Here is a 20563-nt window from a genome sequence, read left to right as displayed (position 1 = left end):
CCGATTATGTGAATTACATGAAATTATCTTGTGTATGCTACCAATTGTGGATATTAAATGTGTTTTATGTAGGTTGAAATTTTTGGAATTGTTCAAATTACAGGGGAGACTCTACCAAAATTTCGGCAGAAAGTCTCGTGCCCTTATTCCTTTTGGGAAAGAAGGCTTTAGTTTTAGTGATTGGGTCCGACATCGGGATGATGTCGGAATTTCCACAGGATTCGTCTCGGGCTTAAGGTATTAGTTGACTTAAGAGCTCTGTTGGTAGTTTAGTTTCAGATTATTGGAAGCCCGGAGGCCGATTATGTGAATTGCATGAAATTATCTTGTGCATGCTGCCAGTTGTGGATATTAAATGTGTTTTATGTAGGTTGAAATTTTTGGGATTGTTCAAATTACAGGGGAGACTCTACCAAAATTTCGGCAGAAAGTCTCGTGCCCTTATTCCTTTTGGGAAAGGAGGCTTTAGTTTTAGTGACTGGGTCCAACATCGGGGTGATGTCGGCATTTCCACAGGATTCGTCTCGGATTTCGGGAAATTCGGGGCGGGTCCTGTCATACCAAGCTTCCAGCCAACTAGGCAACAGATCCCAATGAAAATGACACATTACCTAAACTGTTCTGCATGTAACTATACTCCAATCTCTTCCTGCAAATTATATATATTGCTACCTTAGAGCCTACGACGCACACAGAGAAAGAGATGGAAGACAAACAAAGAGAGTTAGGAGGAGAAGAGAAAGAAGAAGAACATGCCAAAGTGGAAATCTGGAAATATGTGTTTGGGTTTGTCGAAATCGGGGTGGTAAAATGTGCCATTGAGCTTGGAATAGCTGATGCAATTGAAAGCCATGGCAGCCCCATGACACTCCTAGAGCTATCATCTGCTCTAAGATGTGATCCTTCTCCCCTTTACCGCATCATGAGGGTCCTAGTCCACCTCAAAATATTCAAAGAAAAACCAGCAACCCAATTAGGCCCCAAAGTTTATGCACAAACACCTTTGTCCAAACAGCTATTGAAATCCGGAGAAAACAGCATGGCTGCTTTAATTTTGCTAGGGAATAGCCCGGTAGTGCTAGCACCGTGGCATGGCCTAAGTGCTCGAATTCAAGGTATTAGCAATCCAGCATTTGAAGCAGAACGTGGAGAGGATATATGGAGCTATGCCGCGGCCAATCCTGATCACAGCAAGCTTTTCAATGAAGCAATGGCTTGTGATGCAAGGGTGGCTGTGCCTGCAGTGATTGAAAGTTGTTCAGAGGTGTTCAAAGGGATTGAGAAAATCGTAGATGTGGGCGGGGGTGATGGGACTACTTTGCGCTTGTTAATTGAGGCATGTCCTTGGATTCGAGGCATCAACTTTGATCTTCCTCATGTTGTGTCTGTTGCTCAGGAGTGTGACCGCATTGAGAATGTTGGAGGTGACATGTTTGATTTTGTTCCAAAGGCTGATGCTGTAATTATGAAGGTTAGTATATATATATATATATATATATATATATATATAGTTAAAAGAAATCAAGAAAACTAAACCATTTAAGGAAGAGCAGCCTTAAAATATAGCTAGCATCAACACATTTATATTTTTCATTTATACTGTGAACTATTAGTTTCATCATTTGATTTGTCTGTTAATATCTACTTATTACATCATTTGTCTGCGCTAATGGGATAAGAAAAAATGTGGTTCCTCCGCCATCACTCCATGATTATCTTGCTATAAGTTTTCTTGCTCAACAAAGCGTTATGACAATGGATACTCTGATTCTGTTTTCGTGAATTGCAGTGGGTTCTTCACAACTGGGGAGATGATGAGTGCATCCGTATCCTTAAGAAGTGCAGGGAAGCTATTCCGGCGGATAAAGGGAAGGTGATAATTGTAGAAGCGGTTATCGATGAAAAAGATGAGAAAGAGGACATCAAACTAACAAATGTGAGATTGATGCTAGACATGGCGATGATGGCCGCTACACAAATAGGAAAAGAAAGGACCTTGAAGGAATGGGGATATGTTCTTGCGGACGCTGGCTTTAGCCAACACACTATCACACCTATTCATGCTGTCCAATCCGTTATTCAGGCTTTTCCTTAAATTTAGAGAACAAAAAGTGTTAGTACCACTTTGCAAAACCCAAGTGAAGGTGTTGTATAGTAGTGTAGCTTGGAAGTCCGAGTGTCGTATCCACAAGTGTTTGTGGTTGAAATAAGAGATGTGAAGGAAAGAGATGTGCAATATTAGGCAGGTAGGGTTTCCATAAAAGAAGTTGTTCTCGCAAGGTGCCAAATGAATTTCGTTTCCAGGATCCACCTTATCATCAACGCACTGTGCACAGAGGATATTTTGAACAGTTGTATGCTTTTGTGTTTGCCTGATAATGCAAAGGTAAAAAGAAAAAAAGCATGAGTATGAACTGATTGGATATCAGTAGGCCAAACTTGGCCTTTTATAAGGCAGTTAATTTCCGCTTGAATCACATCTGATGGATCTTATGATAATCTCTTGAAAATAAGTTTTCAATAAATAAGTGATTCTTGTTGATTTCTTAGCAGTAAATCAGTTTTGAAACTGCAAAAGCAGCTGTTGCATTACAAAGGCACCACCGCTACTCCCTGCATTGGCCCCAGCTCATACCTACTTAAAATTGACTGTTGGATAAATAGTATTGCCGCGCGTTTATACTTGGATTTTTCCATTTTTTTAAAAAATAGTATAGCCACGCGGATATACTCGGTTTAGAAAATAGATGAAGAATTTGTATGTCAAAGAGTGAACACGAAGAAAATAGTGCTTTCACTTGTGTTATTATGCATAAGTGTGATGAAATTGTTAAGCAAATTTGGAAAGACAAATAGTTAGTACAGATACCAAGCTTGTGATACCTTTTCCCAAATTGCAAGCAGCCTTTGCTTCTCTTATATGAGAATTCATTTTTTATATCCACGTGTCGGCACGTAATTAGCTATATAGATTTTTGATTACTCCACGTACATCTTATCATGATGTAATCCCAACAATTTTGGGAACATTTTTGTTCACCACTTTAACCCAAGATGTACCCTCACCACACTACCCTTCTCAAAAGGCTACACATCTCCATGGATTTAACTATAATTAATTAATTAATTACTATTTGTTTGATGACATTATTATGAGAGAGAAACAATGCTTTAATAAGATTTTTCCTGATTTAGCCTTATTCTATTTATTAACTCAACAAACTTTCTACTTTTCTTGATTAATTTAATTTAAAAAATAAATCCTAAAACAACCCATGAGCCTAAACGAACCCTACCACCACCACTTGATGAACCGTCGATGCCACAACCACCACCGCATTCGTAACAGATTTTGGGATTTAGGTTTTTTTCTGTTTTTTTGGGTAAAAAGATCTTCATAAACACAGCCAAAACAGACCAGCGCAACAAACAAAAGGAGAAGCAACAATCAAACGAAGCATGAAGAAAAGAAACACACGCAAAGCTAGGAGGCCAGAAACAAAAGGTGTCAGAGAAAGCTAGCAAAAACAGCTAAACTGCTAAAAATATGAGTGAAAACTCATTTGGGGATGGGGAGTTATCGGGCAGCAGCTTTGCTCCCTATTTAAAAAATAAATATAAGTATTCCCTATTTAAAAAATAAATATATAAGTATCACGTGGCTATACTTATTTTGACTCGTGGACGCCCAATCGCTAGGCTGGTCCTCTCTTTTTTAAAAATAAATAGTATAGCCGAGCGGCTACACTCAGTTTTCTTTGATTTTTTGATTTAAAAAATATAGTATTATTATTTTCTTATATTCAATTTTCTAAATGATTTGATTTTCATATCACCCTGCTGATTCCATAGAGGCATTATTGAAGGAAATGAATACGAGTGTTTGTGGTTGAGATAATGGATGTGAATTCCAGGGAACCATTTGTGAAGGAAAGAGATGTGCAATATTAGGCAGGTAGGGTTTCCGTGAAAGATATTGTTCTCGCAAGTTGCCAAATGAATTTAGTTTCCAGGATCCACCTTATCATCAACGCACAGTGCACAGAGGATCTTTTGAACAGTTGTTGCTTTTGTGTTTGCCTGATAATGCAAAGGTAAAAAATCAGAAAAGCATGAGTATGAACTGATTGGATATCAGTAGGCCATAACTAGGCTGGATTGTTCTTGGCCTTTTATAAAGAAATTAATTTCCACTTGTATCACATCTGATGGATCTTATGATAATATCTTGAAAATAAGTTTTCAAATCAGATTTTTTTCAATAAATAAGTGATTCTTGTTGATTTCTTAGTTGTAAATCACTTTTGAAACTGCAAAAGCAGCTGTCAACAAAGGCACTACCGCTACTTAGGGATGGCAAAAATCCCCGCAACGGCGGGTCCCCGACCCTAACGGGGGGAGATTTTGGAGCTAAACGGGTATCGGGTACGGGGATCCCCGAATTTGAAAAATACCCGATGGGTATGGGGAAGGGATGGTACTGGCATCTCCATCCCCGAACCCGACCCGAAAATATATATGTTTATACTTAAATAAATAAATAAATATTTATAATATTTATGTTTAACCCTAAGTTAACCTCCATCTCCTAATTATTCCTAATCTTCTCTGGAACTTCATATTGATATGATTTTGAATAGTTGAGTTGAACTTTATAGTTAATTTGGATGTGTTGAATGATAATTTAATATGAAACTTAATGTTAAAATATATGATAAATATTTTTTTATGCAAAAAAAATTGGGGATTCGGGGCGGGTATGGGGGATAGTTCCCGATGGGGAAGGGATGAGAATTCCCCGAAACCTATTAAACGGGGACAGGTTCGGGGACGGGGGCGGGATGGAGAGCGGGGACGGGGATGGTGTTGTCATACCCGGGCCCTACCCGACCCGTTGCCATCCCTACCGCTACTCCCTGCATTGGCCCCAGCTCTTACCTACTTCAAAATTGTCTGTTGGATAGATAGTATAGCCGGGCGGCTGTATTTGGTTTTTTTCGATTTTCGGTTTTATTAATGTTTCTCTCCATTTTTTTGCTAATTTTAAAAAAATAGTATAGCTGACCAGCTATACTCTTCCAAGCGGCTAAACCCTTACTCCAAAGAGAGACCTTCCAGAAATTCTCAAGGGCAGAGGGTGTTAGAACCTCATAAGCTGCATCATTGCCCCAAGCGCAAAGATACTTCAATCATTGGCTTCCGCTCACTTTTATCCCACTATGGCAACTCAGCCTTTTCCGCTCTATCCATGCGGGATTACAACTTCTTTTACAATTGATAATTACAGCATCGGCCTTTGCAATACAATCAAACATGTCACCTCCAACATTCTCAATGCGATCACACTCCTGAGCATTATTTTTCCTATTAAAACATACTCGATTTTATTAATATTTCTCTCCATTTTTTTCTAATTTGTTTTGCAGTTGCTTCTCACCCACCCTTATTACGTGAGTTACTTTGAAACTTGTATTGTATCATTGTGTGATGAAAAGTGCTAATTGGATTTGTTCGGCGTTAATATTGGTGCTGATGGGTTTGTCCAAGTTTAGAAAATAGATAAAGAATTTGTATGACAAAGAGTGAACACGAAGAAAATAGTGCTTTCACTTGTGTTATTATATAGTATTAGTGTGATGAACTTGTTAAGCAAATTTGGAACGACAAATAGTTATTACGGATACCCAGCTTGATATACCTTTTTCCCAAATTGCAATTAGCCTTTGCTTCTCTTATATGAGAATTCGATTTTTGATATCCACGTGTCAGCACGTGATTAACCCTATAGATTTTTAATTTAAAAAATAAATCAAAACAATAGAAACTGAAAAGGTAGCGTTATCGCTGTGAAGCTTTGCCTGCAGCCTTCTCTGCTTCGTTTGCACCCTTTGGCAGCCTTGGTTGATAGCTGCTGTGAACTGATGAGAAAAATTGGTAATTCCACCCTCACGCATGTGTATAGAGAGAAGAATGGAGTTGATGATTGTCTTGCCAACTGGAGCTATAACTTGGATTTGGGCTTGTTCATTCTTGACACGGCTCCTAGTTTTGCCAGTTGTTGTTTAGCTGATGATACTTCAGATATTCCTAAAACTAGATTAGTCTGTTTAGATGAGAGTGAATAGTTTCTTTTGTTCTGGGATGTTTACCCCCCACTTTAACCCCAAAAAAAAAAAAACCCCAAAAAAAAAAAAAGAAAGAAAAAAGAAAGAAAAAGAAACACAAAAGTCCCTTCAATTGGGTGTCCGATAGAAAAAGAAACACATAGTCCCTTCAATTGGGTGTCCGATAGTAGTAAAGTTCATGAGTTTATACATGCTCACCAAAAGTTTTTCATTTTTTCATTTCCTTTTTTGTTGGATCAATTTTTTTTAAGTGATCAAAGTATTTGATTGAGTTAGATTGTAACACCTCGACTCCAAATTAAACCCCTTATTCAAATTATTTAAATTATTTAAGGGAAATTACAAATTTACACTTGAGATAGGGGTATTTTGGTCACTTTCTTACCTAGAGAGAGTTTGGGGCAGTGAGTAGTATTTTTGGATAGGTCGTACTGAGATGAGTTCGTAGACATGTAGTGGGCTCGAATCGGAGTTGTAACGAGAGAGATATGGTCAAAAGAAACCCAGTGGCACAATCGTAATTATTTTGAAATGAGATTTTTTTAATAAAAAATCAGATTTCTCTCTCTCTCTCTCTCTCTCTCTCTCTCTCTCTCTCTCCCCGTCGGTCTCTCTCTCTCTCTTTCCTTGAAATCTCCGCGGCTGCGGATGGGACCGGTGCTAAAAGGACCTGCTCGGCCTCGGCGTCACGACCCAGCCTGTAACACCCCGACCCCAAATTTCCCCAAATTTTACCCTTATTTAATTATTTAATTATTTAAGGGTATTTTAGTCATATTTTTAACCGGAGAGAGTTTGGGACCGCGACTTGTATTTTTGGATAGGTCGTACTGAGACGAGTTCATAGACACGTAGTGGGCTCGAATCGGAGTTGTAACGAGAGAGATATGGTCAAAAGAAGCCCAGTGGCATAATCGTAAATATTTCGAAATGGGATTTTTTATCAAATCAGATTTTTCTCTCTCTCTTTCTCTCTCTCTCTCTCCCGCGATCTCTCTCCCTCTCCCGTCGGCTCTCTCTCTCTTTCTCCTCGTAACTTCGGCCACCGGCCGCAGCTGCGGACGGGGGCGGTACCAAAAGAACCGGCTCGGCCTCGGCGTCACAACCCAGCCCATCCCCGCCATCGGCCGCCGCTCCAGCCGCCGGAAAATGGCGATTTTCGCCCGGATGTCGTCGGATTTTTAAAGCCCCCGATCTCCCTCCTCCGGCCACCAATTCCGTCGACCCAGGTATGGATTTTGAACCTCTCGAGCTGCTCTAGCTGATGGTTGGGTAGGATTAGATCGATTCTTAGCGTAGATCACTCGATTTTCGAATTGAAAATCGGCCGAAACTTCGACCGCTGTGATCGGCCATTTCCGGCCACTTTTTGGGGTAGGTCCAAGAACAAAAGTGGCTCCAAATAGGGTGTTATACCTAGGGTAGGAGTTTGGAGCCGTGGTTTTGAGATTTTCCGGCGAACCGTTATCGCTTTGGGCACCCACGCGCTGCCGGCGCGTGCGGCGGCGAGTGGGCACTGTAGAAAAAGTAGCAATGTGTTCCGATGAGATCCTTAGGTTGTCACGAGTGCGTAGGATTTCGCGGATCTCAATTCGGACGTCGTTTGACTATCGAACGGATATTCGCATATTACACGTTATCCGGGTTCGATAGGTTGGGACCGTTGGATGGTCCCAAATTTAATATATGTTGATCTAGGTATTTCTAGGATCGTGTAGGATTTCACGGATCGTGAATCGGAGCCCCGGATGTTCCGAATAATAATGTTAAGTTTATATTTTTTTATTAACCGTCAGATCGTGCGATCGTGAGCAATCCGACCGTCCGATCTGAACCAAACTTGCAGGACAAGTGTCCTATACCTGGTAGAACCCATAGGGACTTCCGGATCGGAAATTGGAGGTCGTGGGTTCTGCAGGTCCGGTTGACCAGGGTTAGAGTAGTTTGACCCTTGGTTGACCGTGAGTCTTCCGGAGTAATCTCACCTTTATAAGGGGGGATTATCGGGTGCTAGACCATTGTGGAGGATTACACAATATTAGAATTTATTTATATAACTATAATTATATATGGTTGTACAAGGGTACAACAGAGTCTAGAATGTCAGTTTGGAGTGCTATACGCACTACTTTAGGTACCTCCCCGGATTTTGGATTCACTACAAACACCACCAAGTGAAAATTAGGTCCCGCGTGGCGTAGGTTATCCAGCGTTGGGACAGACCACATACGTGGCGTTGGTTGTACCGGCGTATGGGGAGATATGAGATATGCGGTTCAGGTCTCACGTGGCGTAGGTTATCCGGCGTTGAGACAGGCCCCATACGTGGCGTTGGTTGTACCGGCGTATGGGGAGACATTGTGATATTGTGTTGAGGTCGCACGTGGCGTAGGTTATCCGGCGTGTCGACAGACCCCATACGTGGCGTTGGTTGTACCGGCGTATGGGGAAATTTGTGATATGATGTTGAGGTCCTGCGTGGCGTAGGTTATCCGGCGTTGGGACAGACCCCATACGTGGCGTTGGTTGTACCGGCGTATGGGGAGTTATGTGATATGATGCGCAGGTCTCACGTGGCGTAGGTTATCCGGCGTTGAGACAGACCCCATACGTGGCGTTGGTTGTACCGGCGTATGGGGAGATATGATGATAGTATGGTATGGTCGCACGTGGCGTAGGTTATCCGGCGTGTTGACAGGCCCCATACGTGGCGTTGGTTGTACCGGCGTATGGGGAGAATATGTGAAATACAGAGAAAAGAAATAAGGCATCACCGATGTATGGAATTGGATTTTAGTGGAAGAACTACGTGTGGCTTGATCCCTCAAGGAGGGTACGTAGGCAGCCTAAGGTTATTAGGTACAACCGCAGACTAAATATTAGTCATATTTGGTATTTGAATTGTTTGTTAGTTAGTTAAGAATTATTGGAAGGCCGAAGGCCATTTGTGTGAATTGCATGAAATTATATTGTGCATGCTGCCAGTTGGGAATATTAAATGTGTTTTTATGCAGGTTGAAACTTTGGAAAATGTCCAAATTATAGGGGAGACTCTGTCGAAATTTGGCAGGAAGTCTCGGTTTTTAGTAATTGGGTCTGGCATCGGAGTGATGTCAGGAATTCCAAAGGGTTCGTCTCGGGTTTTGAGAAAATTCGGGGCGGGTCCTTAAACAGCCCTCCCCTGACATCGGCCGCTCCTCTAGCCGCTGGAAAAAGGCGATTTTTGCCCGGTTTTTCACTCGAACTTCGTCGGCTCCGATCTCCTTCCTTCGGCAGCCATTTCTGGCGATCAAGGTATGAAAATTCATCCATTCTTCATGCTCTAGCTCCCTGTTGGGTAGGATTGGATCGATTTTTAGCGTAGCCAATTCGATTTACAAATTGAAATTCGGCCGGTTTTGGGATGGCAATTCTGGCAACCTCTGGTCAGTTTTTGGGGTAGGTCCAAGAACAAAAGTGGCTCCAAATAGGGTCTTATATCTAGGGTAGGAGTTTGGAGCCGTGGTTTTGAGATTTTCCGGCGATGCATAATCGCTTTGGGCACCCAGCGCTGCCGTCGCATGTGGCGACGCGTGGGCGAGAGTAGTGAAGTTTCACTGTGTCTCGATGAGATCCTTAGTTTGTCACGAGTGCGTAGGATTTCGCGGATCTCAATTCGGACGTCGTTTGACTATCGAACGGATTTTCGCATATTGCGCGTTATCCGGGTTTGATAGGTTGGGACCGTTGGAAGGTCTCGAATATAATATATGTTAATCTAGGTATTTCTAGAATCGTGTAGGAATTCACGGATCGTGAATCGGAGCCCCGGATGTTCCGATTAAATAATTTAAAGTTTATGTTTTATAATAACCTTCAGATCGTGCGATCGTGAGCAATCCGACCGTCCGATCTGGACCAAACTTGCAGGACTAGTGTCCTATACCTTGTAGAACCCATAGGAACTTTCGGATCGGAATTTGGAGGTTGTGGGCCCCGTAGGCCCGTTTGACCAGGGTTAGGGTAGTTTGACCCTTGGTTGACCGTGAGTCTCCCGGAGTAATCTCACCTTTCCAGGGGGATTCTCGGGTGCTAGACTATTGTTGAGGTTTACACAATATCAGAAGTAAATTATATATTTATATATGTTTGTAAAGGTATAAAAGGAGTCTAGAATGTCAGTTTGAAGTGCTATACGCACTACCATAGGTACCTCCCCAGATTTTGGTTACACTACAAGTACCACCCTGTGAAAGTTAGGTCCTACGTGGCGTAGGTTATCCGGCATGCGGACAGACCCCATATGTGGCGTTAGTTGTACTGCGTATGGGGAGATATTATGATATGATATTGAGGTCTCACGTGGCGTAGGTTATCTGGCGTGTCGACAGACCCCATACGTGGCGTTGGTTGTACCGGCTTATGGGGAGATATGTGATATGATGTTCAGGTCTCGCGTGGCGTAGGTTATCCGGCGTTGAGACCGACCCTATACATGGTGTTGGTTGTACCGGCGTATGGGGAGATATTGTGATATCATGTTGAGGTCGCACGTGGCGTAAGTTATCCGGCATGTCGACAGACCCCATACGTGGCGTTGGTTGTACCGGCGTATAGGGAGATATGTGATATGATGTGCAGGTCTCGCGTGACGTAGGTTATCCGGCGTTGAGACAGACCCCATAAGTGGCATTGGTTGTACCAGCGTATGGGGAGATATTGTGATAGTATGGTATGGTCGCACGTGGCGTAGGTTATCCGACGTGTTGACAGGCCCCATACGTGGTGTTGGTAGTACCGGCGTATGGGGAGATCATATGAAATACAGAGAAATAAAATAAGGTATTGCCTATCTGTAGAATTGGGTTTTAAGGAAGAACTACGTGTGGCTTGATCCCTCAGTAAGGGTACGTAGGCAGCCTAAGGTTATTAGGTGCAGCCGCGGACATAGATGTGATTGTGTTAGGAGGTTAAAACCTCATATATATTGGGATTGGAAAAGTTAGATGATGTGTGTTGAAATTTAGTAGTCGTAATTTATATTTGAATTTATCGATTGCCTTGTTTAAGGCATGAATTGATTTGCTAGCATGCTTGGTAGTTGAGAATTATAGGAAGGCCGAAGGCCGTTTATGTGATTTGCGTGAAATTATATTGTGCATGCTGCCAGTTGTGGTTATTAAATGTGTTTTTATGCAGGTTGTAATTTTGAGAAATGTTCAATTTACAGGGGAGACTCTGTCGAAATTTCGGCAAAAAGTCTCGGTCGTTAGTAAGTAGGCCCGGCATAGGGGTGATGTCTGGAATTCCACAGGATTCGCCTCGGGTTTTGGGAAATTCGAGGCGGGTCCTTTCATAGATTCAATTGGCATTAAAGCCTCCTATTAATCACAGAATTAAAGCCTCTTTAGTATTTGAATTTTTTTTTTTTTTTTCGGTTATGAAGGAGGAGTAGCATTCAAGAGTTTTGTTTTTTAGTCAAAGTGTTCAACAATGTCAAATGAAACAATTATTTTTCTAGTAATGATCGTCATGATGTTGTTAATTATTTGGATTTTGTTCGCTTCATTGGTAATTAATAGAAAAATGGAAGGTTTGTTGGGTAAATTAATAGGAAAAGGGTAAATCAGGAAATTTTTTATTAAACCATTGTTTCTCTCTCATAATAATGTCATCAAATAAATAAAAAATAAAGAGTTAAACTATGGACATGCGTCACCTTTTGGGAATAATGATGAGGGTACACAGCTTGAATTAAAGTGATGAGGAAAAAATGCTCCCAACAATTTTTCAGATAGGATTTTTGAGAGCCACGTGTCGGTACGTGATTAGCCCTCCATATTTTCGAATCTTATGATAATGCCACTAGCTACGTACAGCTAAACAATGCATGCTTACCATGTTTGTCTACTACGTAGTAAACTTTTTGATAAAATACTTTGGCAAAGAAAGAATTTTGTATACAAGACAAAATCCTTCCAGCCAATTAGGCAAAAGATGTCTATCATTACATGAAAATACATTTAAAATTGAGTGGCTGAATCTGGGAAAAATCCCAATGAAAATGATACATTACCTAAACTGTTCAACACATGTTCTGTTAGGAAATAATCAGTAAATGTTTTATACTATAGGATCACTATATTATTGCACAACTCTTAAAATATAAACAGTAACAAAATTATAAAATCTGTATAAGTGTGCAAATATAAATTAAGTACAGAATACTGACTTTTATTGAAGATAGAGGCTTGCGTATTTGCAATGTCCTAAAGACAGAATTTCGCCTCTTCTCAGTGCTTGAAGTTCAACAGGCGTATATCTCCCAGGATTCAACTATCTATAATTCAAGGGTCCAGCATCGGATCCTTGAATTCTGGCCAACGTTGGTGTGCTTCTCTCCAATACAGTTGGTAACTTTAAAATAATATGAGATAGTTTAAGGAAAAAGATGTCCGTATTATGGCTTAGGACTTGTGGTTTTATAATAGAATTACACCCTTTCAAAATAGCAGTTAGTATCAGTTATACCTGTTCAAATTCAAACAAAAAGATAAGTCTTTCTGGTTTGAATTTAACTTCTGCCAAAGAAATCCGAAAAATAAAAAAATAATTATTTTATTTTCGAACTAGGTATATTTCTTTTATTTTCCAGAGACCCCAAGGCCCAAGTCTTGATTATTTAAATATTAATATTAATCAAGCAAGTCAACTATGATAGTCTTCACTACCAAGCTCATCAGCCCACCAATCTTTATTTAATTGATGTTAAGGTTTCATGCTTATAAAGCATATGGAACCTTTTGTTTTCTCCAATGTGGGACATTAGCTTTCAAACTTCCAACATGTTCTACATGTAACTATACTCCAATCTCTTCCTGCAAATTATATATATTGCTACCTTAGAGCCTACGAAACACACACAGAAAGAGATGGAAGATAAATAAAGAGAGTTAGGAGGAGAAGAGAAAGAAGAAGAACATGCCAAAGTGCAAATCTGGAAATATGTGTTCGGGTTTGCTGAAATCGCGGTGGTAAAATGTGCCATTCAGCTTGGAATAGCTGATGCAATTGAAAGCCATGGCGGCCCCATGACACTCCTAGAGCTATCATCTGCTCTAAGATGTGATCCTTCTCCCCCTTACCGCATCATGAGGGTCCTAGTCCACCTCAAAATATTCAAAAATAAGCCAGCAACCCAATTAGGCCCCAAAGTTTATGCACAAACACCTTTGTCCAAACGGCTATTGAAATCCGGACAAAACAGCATGGCTGCTTTCATTTTGCTAGAGAATAGCCCAGTAATGCTGGCACCGTGGCATGTCCTCAGTACCCGAATCAAAGGTAATATTAGAAATTCAGTGTTTGAGGAAGTACATGGTGAGGACATATGGAGCTTTGGCGCAGCCAATCCTGATCACAACAAGCTTTTCAATGAAGCAATGGCTTGTGATGCAAGGGTGGTTGTGTCTGCAATGACTGAAAGTTGTATAGAGGTGTTCGAAGGGATTGAGACAATTGTAGATGTGGGCGGGGGTGATGGGACTACTTTGCGCTTGTTGGTTGAGGCATGTCCTTGGATTCAAGGCATCAACTTTGATCTTCCTCATGTTGTGCCTGTTGCTCAGGAGTGTGACCGCATTGAGAATGTTGGAGGTGACATGTTTGATTGTGTTCCAAAGGCTGATGCTGTAATTATTAAGGTAAGTATATATATATATATATATTTATATAGAGAAAACTAAACCATTTGAGGAAGAGCAGCCTTAAAATAGCTAGTAGCAACACGTTTATATTTTTCATTCATCCTGTGAACTATTAGTTTCATCATTTGATTTGTCTGTTAATGTCTACTTATTACATCATTTGTCTACGCTAATGGGATAAGAAAAAATGTGGTTCCTCTGCCATCACTCCCTGATTATCTTGCTATAAGTTTTCTTGCTCAACAAGGCGTTTTGACAATAGATACTCTGTGAATTGCAGTCGGTTCTTCAAGACTGGGGCGATGACGAGTGCATCCGTATCCTTAAGAAGTGCAGGGAAGCTATTGCGGAAGATAAAGGGAAGGTGATAATCGTAGAAGCGGTTATCGATGAAAAAGATGAGAAAGAGGACATCAAACTAACAAATGTGAGATTGATGCTAGACATGGTGATGATGGCCTATACAAACACAGGAAAAGAAAGGACCTTGAAGGAATGGGAATATGTTCTTGAGGAAGCTGGCTTCAGCCGACACACTATCACACCTATTCATGCTGTCTGTTCCGTTATTCAGGCTTTTCCTTAAATTTAGAGAACAAAAAGTTATGGATGTGGATTTGTTTTTGCAAATGAGTACTGTTTCATTGTAGTGTTTTAAGTTACCTTTTGGTCTTTATCTGTTGATTTAATAAGCCTACTGCTCTTGCAGTTTGTAATCTTTAGATGGTTGGCAATAAAATCTGAGCAAATGCATTGTGGCTGCTATATATCTTTCTATCTGAATACTAGTAGGCATGTTTTTGAGCAACACATGCTTTGATTTTTAAGGTATACATGTATGTGATTCACAGCCCTCCAATGTCTTTCTTTCCATTAGTTTGTCTTTCAATGTCCTTACGACTTGTGAGACAGAGCCAATGGATGGAAGCTAAGCAAAATCAGATAGAGTTTTCTGCAGAATACTGTATCATCTGTATTGATTCAATTCAATTCATATAGCTCAATAGTTGTTCCCCCGATTTGTGTGTAGGTAAAGGTTGTATGTGTTGATTGAGAGTGTGAATCTCACATTGGAGAATTAAAGCCTTGTCAAATGGTATAAAGATTTTGGGTCTCTCCATCCATTGTCAATTGATTTCGGGTTGGATACTCACATTCTAATACATAGTATTAGAAGAGTATCAAAACACAATTGGAAAGAGAAAAGTTATGCTCACAACAAAAAAACAAGATTCATAACTAAAACATATGTATCTTATTCTTATGATAATGTGCCACTAGCTACGGCTGAACAATGCATGCTTACCATGTTTGTCTACTGCGTAGTAAACTTTTGAGAGACTCCAATATAAGCCCATACAGCTGATATCCCCTAGACACAAACCCATCTATCTATATAACTACGTTGAAAACCCAAATTCAAATTGTAATGCCCCCTAAGAAGAAAGAGGTCATAATATTGTATTTATTTACATTAGTTGCCATTGTAGGTAAACAACGCATCTAAACTATCTATCTGACCGTTTACTAAAAACTTACAACTACCGTTTCAAAACTTTTCAGTTTACCACCATTTCAGCCTTGATCGATTCCCTCCATTGAAACCACAGATTCTCCAACATTAGATTCCCCCAAACCCTCTAATGTCTTTCAAAATCTGGGTTCCCAGGCGCATTCCTTTCATCAGCCCAGTTGTAAAGAGAATACGAGAACGACCGAAGCATTCGATTCCAGAGCATTCGACACTGACTAGCAAGCGTGAGTGGTCTGCCGTCAAATAGCAGGTAAAAAAAGTCTCTCTCTTGCACGTACATGGAGCCCCCATCGATTGGTAGTACTAACCAGAGCAAAACCAGAGGAAGAGTGGTTATGTACCTACACCAAATTCTGGTCTTGATTTTTGTTTTTTTAAAACCTGTTTATGTACCAACAGCCTATTGGGAATCTGGTTATGTATTTTTGCTCCTTTTGTGAAATTGTTTTGTGATTTGTGCCATATTGATCACACTCTTAGTTTGTTAGTTTTTGGCGCACACAACGTGTTTGATGAAAGTCCCAGTGTGGTTTTGGTTATCATTTTTTGAGATACTCTTGTATACTATTGTGATGGTTATGTACCTACACGAAATTCTGGTGTTGATTTTTTTTCCTTTTCTTTGTTAGATGCTTTCATAGTAAAACGACAAAAACCTGGGCAATTAATACAGAGTTCTGAATGCTTTTGAGAGGGTTTTGTTTCTCAGGTTGATGAATTTTCTCGTACATCAGTTCGTCCAACCTGGGCTGTAGGAGAAGTTAGTCCTAGACTGAACCTGACTCCATTTGCTTTGATGGAGGGAGGGGCATTAGCCAAAACATTTTTTCTGAATGTCCCAACAAAACCTGATTACAGGTATCCTAGCTAGCTTCTTAGCCAGCTGATAACACTTGGAGATGTTATTAATTCTAGAGGTGCTCCATAATCTATACAAGTAGAGTAGGCCCTTCATAAAAGGGTTTAAGATGAGCATTACGTAACGAGTATGATTACTTTCAAATTTCAGATTTATCATTCTATATCTCATTATGTAGATTTTTCTCCTTTCTTGTTGTGATGGTTATGTACCAACACGAAATTCTGGAGTATTTTAGTTTACCTACATGAACAAGGTATCTGGGTATTAGTTTGCCTACACCAAATAGATGGGTTTTTTTTAGCCTATATAATTTTGAGAAAATCTTGTATATTGATAACAGTTGACTCCATGTGTGTTAATTGGAGGTAAATTGTGTTCCAAATTTGGTGTGGATCAACAAAACAGTTTGGTCATATAATATATATTGCTTTTGATAACCTAATAACATGTTCTGTTGTACATGATCCAGTTTTTTTTAGAATCAATTTTTAAGTTTTATACTTTTGTATAGTGATTGTTAGTTGGAATCATGTGATTGAATGTTTCAATGGTGAGAAACAAACGTTTCAATGGCTGAAAGCTACTGATGTTAACTATCCTTTATGGCGATCGACTAATTGCCCACAACAAATGGATGACTCGTAAGTAATGCGGTTAATTTCCTTTGAACTGTAGATTTCCATTGGGCACAATATTTTTTTGAAGTAGGTACAGAATAGGTGTGATCAAAACTGGATGAGGAAAAGAAAAACTGATTCTTTTTGTATGCACCTGATCAAACTATTCTTTTTCCTTTTTCTTTTTTTGGGTTTTCTACCGTCGACTGTGGGGTCGCTGTGATGTACTATGTCTCAACTATCTCGAAGTGTCAGAACATGGCACCTTGTTTTACAGAGAACACAATGAAGGAATATCGTCCAAAAGTCATCAACAAATTTCTTCATGATGGAAAAAGTTTAAAAGATGAATGATATGTTGCAGATGACATTAAAACTCCCCGGGGGTTATCACATGCATGTGTGTTGGCATTTGTTACATTTCTGGAATGCGATATTATGTTGGACAAAAATGTTTTTACGTTTTGTTTTAGTTTATGATTCAGAAGCTTTCTGACCAAGCATTGTAAGAATTAGAGTTTTTTTTTTTGGGGGGGGGGGGGGTGTGGGGGAGATGAACAGTGTATCTACTACCATGTCATTTTGCAAATGCAAATCATGTTGTCTCAACAGTGCACCAATGTTTCTCCAGACTAGTTATTCAATCCAATTCTACTTTTTGCACCTGCTTGGAATTTGCTGATATCGTACTTGTTGCAAGGGTCTTACCAAAGGTGTAGTAAAAAAAGGGGGTTTATGCAATTTGGAATCCATTTTTGATGGTGTACCTGGTGGATGTCATTTGTTTTGTCTGTAAACTATTGTCAACCATAGGCGATAAAGGAGGAATTTATCCTTCTTTTTGGAGTACACTATGAAGCATGGGAGAGACCTAAAAATGGGCAGGGTACCTGCCATTCACTTTTTTCTAAGTGTGGTGCACATGCTTTCTCACCATAGGCACGATCAGGTGAACTAGTTTGCCTACCAACAATTTAACCATCCAACTAACAATCACTATACAAAAGTATAAAACTAACATCATGATTCTTAAAAAAAAACAGGATCATGTACAACAGATCCTGTTATCAGGATCACAACTAAAGATCAAACCAGGTTTAAAAACAGCAAAAATAAAACCCAAAACCAGGTACACTATGAAGCATGGGAGAGACCTAAAAATGAGCAGGGTACCTGCCATTCACTTTTTTCTCAGTGTGGTGCACATGCTTTCTCACAATAGGCACGATGGGGTGAACTAGTTTGCCTACCAACAATTTAACCATCCAACTAACAATCACTATACAGAAGTATAAAAATAAAAAACCAAAAAAAAAACAGGATCATGTACAACAATCACTATTCTGACCCACATAATTGATGTAGTTCTTCCAAGAATGAGACAAGTATGTATGACCAGAAGGTGCTGCATATTTCCCAATTATGCGTATTACCATCACCACAAAACATATCATCAACACCGTTTTGCTTCTCAGGAAATAAAAACTCCTTAATAGCAATTGTAACTGTATATTTCTTCTCATTCATCAAGGACAGATACATTACACGCACATCTAAGTCGGTCTCTAGTACACATGGAGGATGATCCGGCACGAGGTAAGTCATCTCAAATGCCCCAACCTCAAGCTCATTGGATCTTGAACATATATTAGAACACAAGAACATTAATGTACCTACCCAAGTATCCAAGATTATTACATGCAAAGAAAAATCATTGTTTGTTGGATAGGTAGAATAAAAATGATGAGAATAATTTACCTAACCAACTAAAAAAGAAAAAGAACACAATTGTTATGAGTTACGGGAGTATCTCAAAAAATATATAGGAAAAAAAAAACGTTATCATATATATAGCAAAGCTTATTGTAAAACGCACAAAGATACAGAAGCAAAAAACTCCTTTGATGACAATCGATATTAAACCAAAACTCCCCCAGTATATTCTGGTAGGGTAAAACTAACAATCCCTATACAAAAGTATAAACCTTAACCAGGAGCAAAAATTGGGTATCGGGTATATAAGCTGTCTGGTAGGTACATAATCCAGTATTTACCTACATGGTGTGCCGATGGTGATTTTCTGTGCTAGCAGGATATAACTAACAATCACTATAACTTAAAAATTGATTCTAAAAAAACAGGATCATCTCCCCCCAGAACCTGTTATCAGGTTATCAAAAAAAGCAAAAATCAAACCAGATTTAAAAACAGCAAAAATCAAACCCATCTATTTTCGTGTATGTAAACTAATACCCAGATACCCAGGTTTGCTCTGGTTTTGCTCTAGTTTGTATGCTGTAGGTCTATAACCAGGTTTTAAAAAACCAAAAATCAAACCCATCTTTTTCGTGTAGGTATATACTAATACCCAGATACCCAATTTTGCTCTGGTTAGGACTAACAATGAACGGGGCTCCATGTACATAGAAGAGAAAGACGTTTTTTACCTGCAATTTGATGGCAGATCACTCACGCTTGCTAGTCAGTGTCGAATGCTCCGGAATTTTCAAATGGAATTTCAATACCTGGAATTTCTTGAACTTCAACCAAATTTCCACCTTTAGGAACCCTAATCAGAACACCAATCTCCAAACTAAAACCATAATCAAAACGTAGGATTAAGAAAATTAACCCCATAATCAAAATAGATAATTAATTGCATACACAAATTATGGAGAGGATCACTACAATAAAAAGAGGGTCCAAAACTTCAAACACCAGCCTCTTACACGCTCAATTGTAAATAGGGGTATTTTGGGAACTTTAAAATCATAATAAATCAGATATATAGCTTAATAAGATAATTTGATGAGTTGCTATAAACTTTTTGATAAATACTTTGGCAAAGAAAGAATTTTGTATACAAGACAAAATCCTTCCAGCCAATTGGGCAAAAGATGTCTACCATTACATGAAAATACATTTAAAATTGAGTGGTTGAATCTGGAAAAAATCCCAATGAAAATGATGCATTACCAAAATTGTTCAACACATGTTGCGTGTAACTAAAGATTTCAACTCCAATTAAAAAGACCTGCTCCGAATTTCTCAAAATCCAAGGTGAATTCTGTGGAATTCCCGACATCACCCTTATGCTGGGCCTACTTACTAAAGACCGAGACTTTCTGCCGAAATTTCAGCAGAGTCTCCCCTATAAATTGAACATTTCCTAAAATTACAACCTGCATAAAACACAATTTAATATTCACAATTGGCAGCATGCACAATATAATTTCATGCAATTCACATAAACAGCCTTCGGCTTTCCAATAATTCTCAACTACCAAGTATGCTAACAAATCAATTCATACCTTAAGCAAGGCAAACGATAAATTCAAATATAAATTATGACTATTAAATTTCAGCATGCATCATTTAACCTTTCACATTTCAATATATGAGGTTTTAGCCTCCTAACACAATCACATTTTCACCTCAATTTCAGGACCAACAACAAGGTCCGAACTAATCTCCATATAACAATATGACTAAACATTTAGTCTGCGGCTGCACCTAGTAACCTTTGGCTGCCTACGTACCCCTCCCTGAGGGATTCAAGCCACACGTAGTTTCTTCCATAAAACCTAATTCCACACATAAGCGATAAACTTAATTTCATTTTCTCTGTATTTCACATAATCTCCTCATACGCATGGTACTACCAACGGCCACGTATGGGGGGCTATCACACGCCAGATAACCTACGCCAATGTGTGGAGCATAACCATACTATCACATAT

At 39.5% G+C, this 20563-nt stretch overlaps 2 protein-coding genes and 2 long non-coding RNA genes across 4 annotated transcripts; 3 read left to right on the top strand and 1 right to left on the bottom strand.

The window, feature by feature from the left end:
- On the top strand, positions 690 to 2539 carry LOC18768170 ((RS)-norcoclaurine 6-O-methyltransferase). The gene is made up of 2 exons (XM_007200535.2): positions 690 to 1471; positions 1790 to 2539. Exons 1-2 carry the CDS (start codon positions 704 to 706, stop codon positions 2093 to 2095), a joined length of 1074 nt encoding a protein of 357 aa, XP_007200597.1. The 5' UTR covers positions 690 to 703; the 3' UTR covers positions 2096 to 2539.
- LOC18768114 (3'-hydroxy-N-methyl-(S)-coclaurine 4'-O-methyltransferase 2) lies at positions 13022 to 14577 on the top strand. Its single transcript, XM_007199585.2, has 2 exons — positions 13022 to 13807; positions 14091 to 14577. The coding sequence occupies exons 1-2, from the start codon at positions 13196 to 13198 to the stop codon at positions 14394 to 14396; spliced, it is 918 nt and encodes a 305-aa protein (XP_007199647.2). The 5' UTR covers positions 13022 to 13195; the 3' UTR covers positions 14397 to 14577.
- LOC109950558 lies at positions 15262 to 16651 on the top strand. The gene is made up of 2 exons (XR_002272792.1): positions 15262 to 15594; positions 16054 to 16651. It is a non-coding gene; the product is annotated as an uncharacterized LOC109950558 (long non-coding RNA).
- LOC109950557 lies at positions 17823 to 19616 on the bottom strand. The gene is made up of 2 exons (XR_002272791.1): positions 19271 to 19616; positions 17823 to 18496 (listed from the first exon to the last, which is right to left on the bottom strand). It is a non-coding gene; the product is annotated as an uncharacterized LOC109950557 (long non-coding RNA).

The sequence above is a fragment of the Prunus persica genome, chromosome G8, assembly GCF_000346465.2.
Source record: "Prunus persica cultivar Lovell chromosome G8, Prunus_persica_NCBIv2, whole genome shotgun sequence".
NCBI lineage: Eukaryota > Viridiplantae > Streptophyta > Magnoliopsida > Rosales > Rosaceae > Prunus > Prunus persica.
This window is presented reverse-complemented; position numbering and strand designations above follow the sequence as displayed.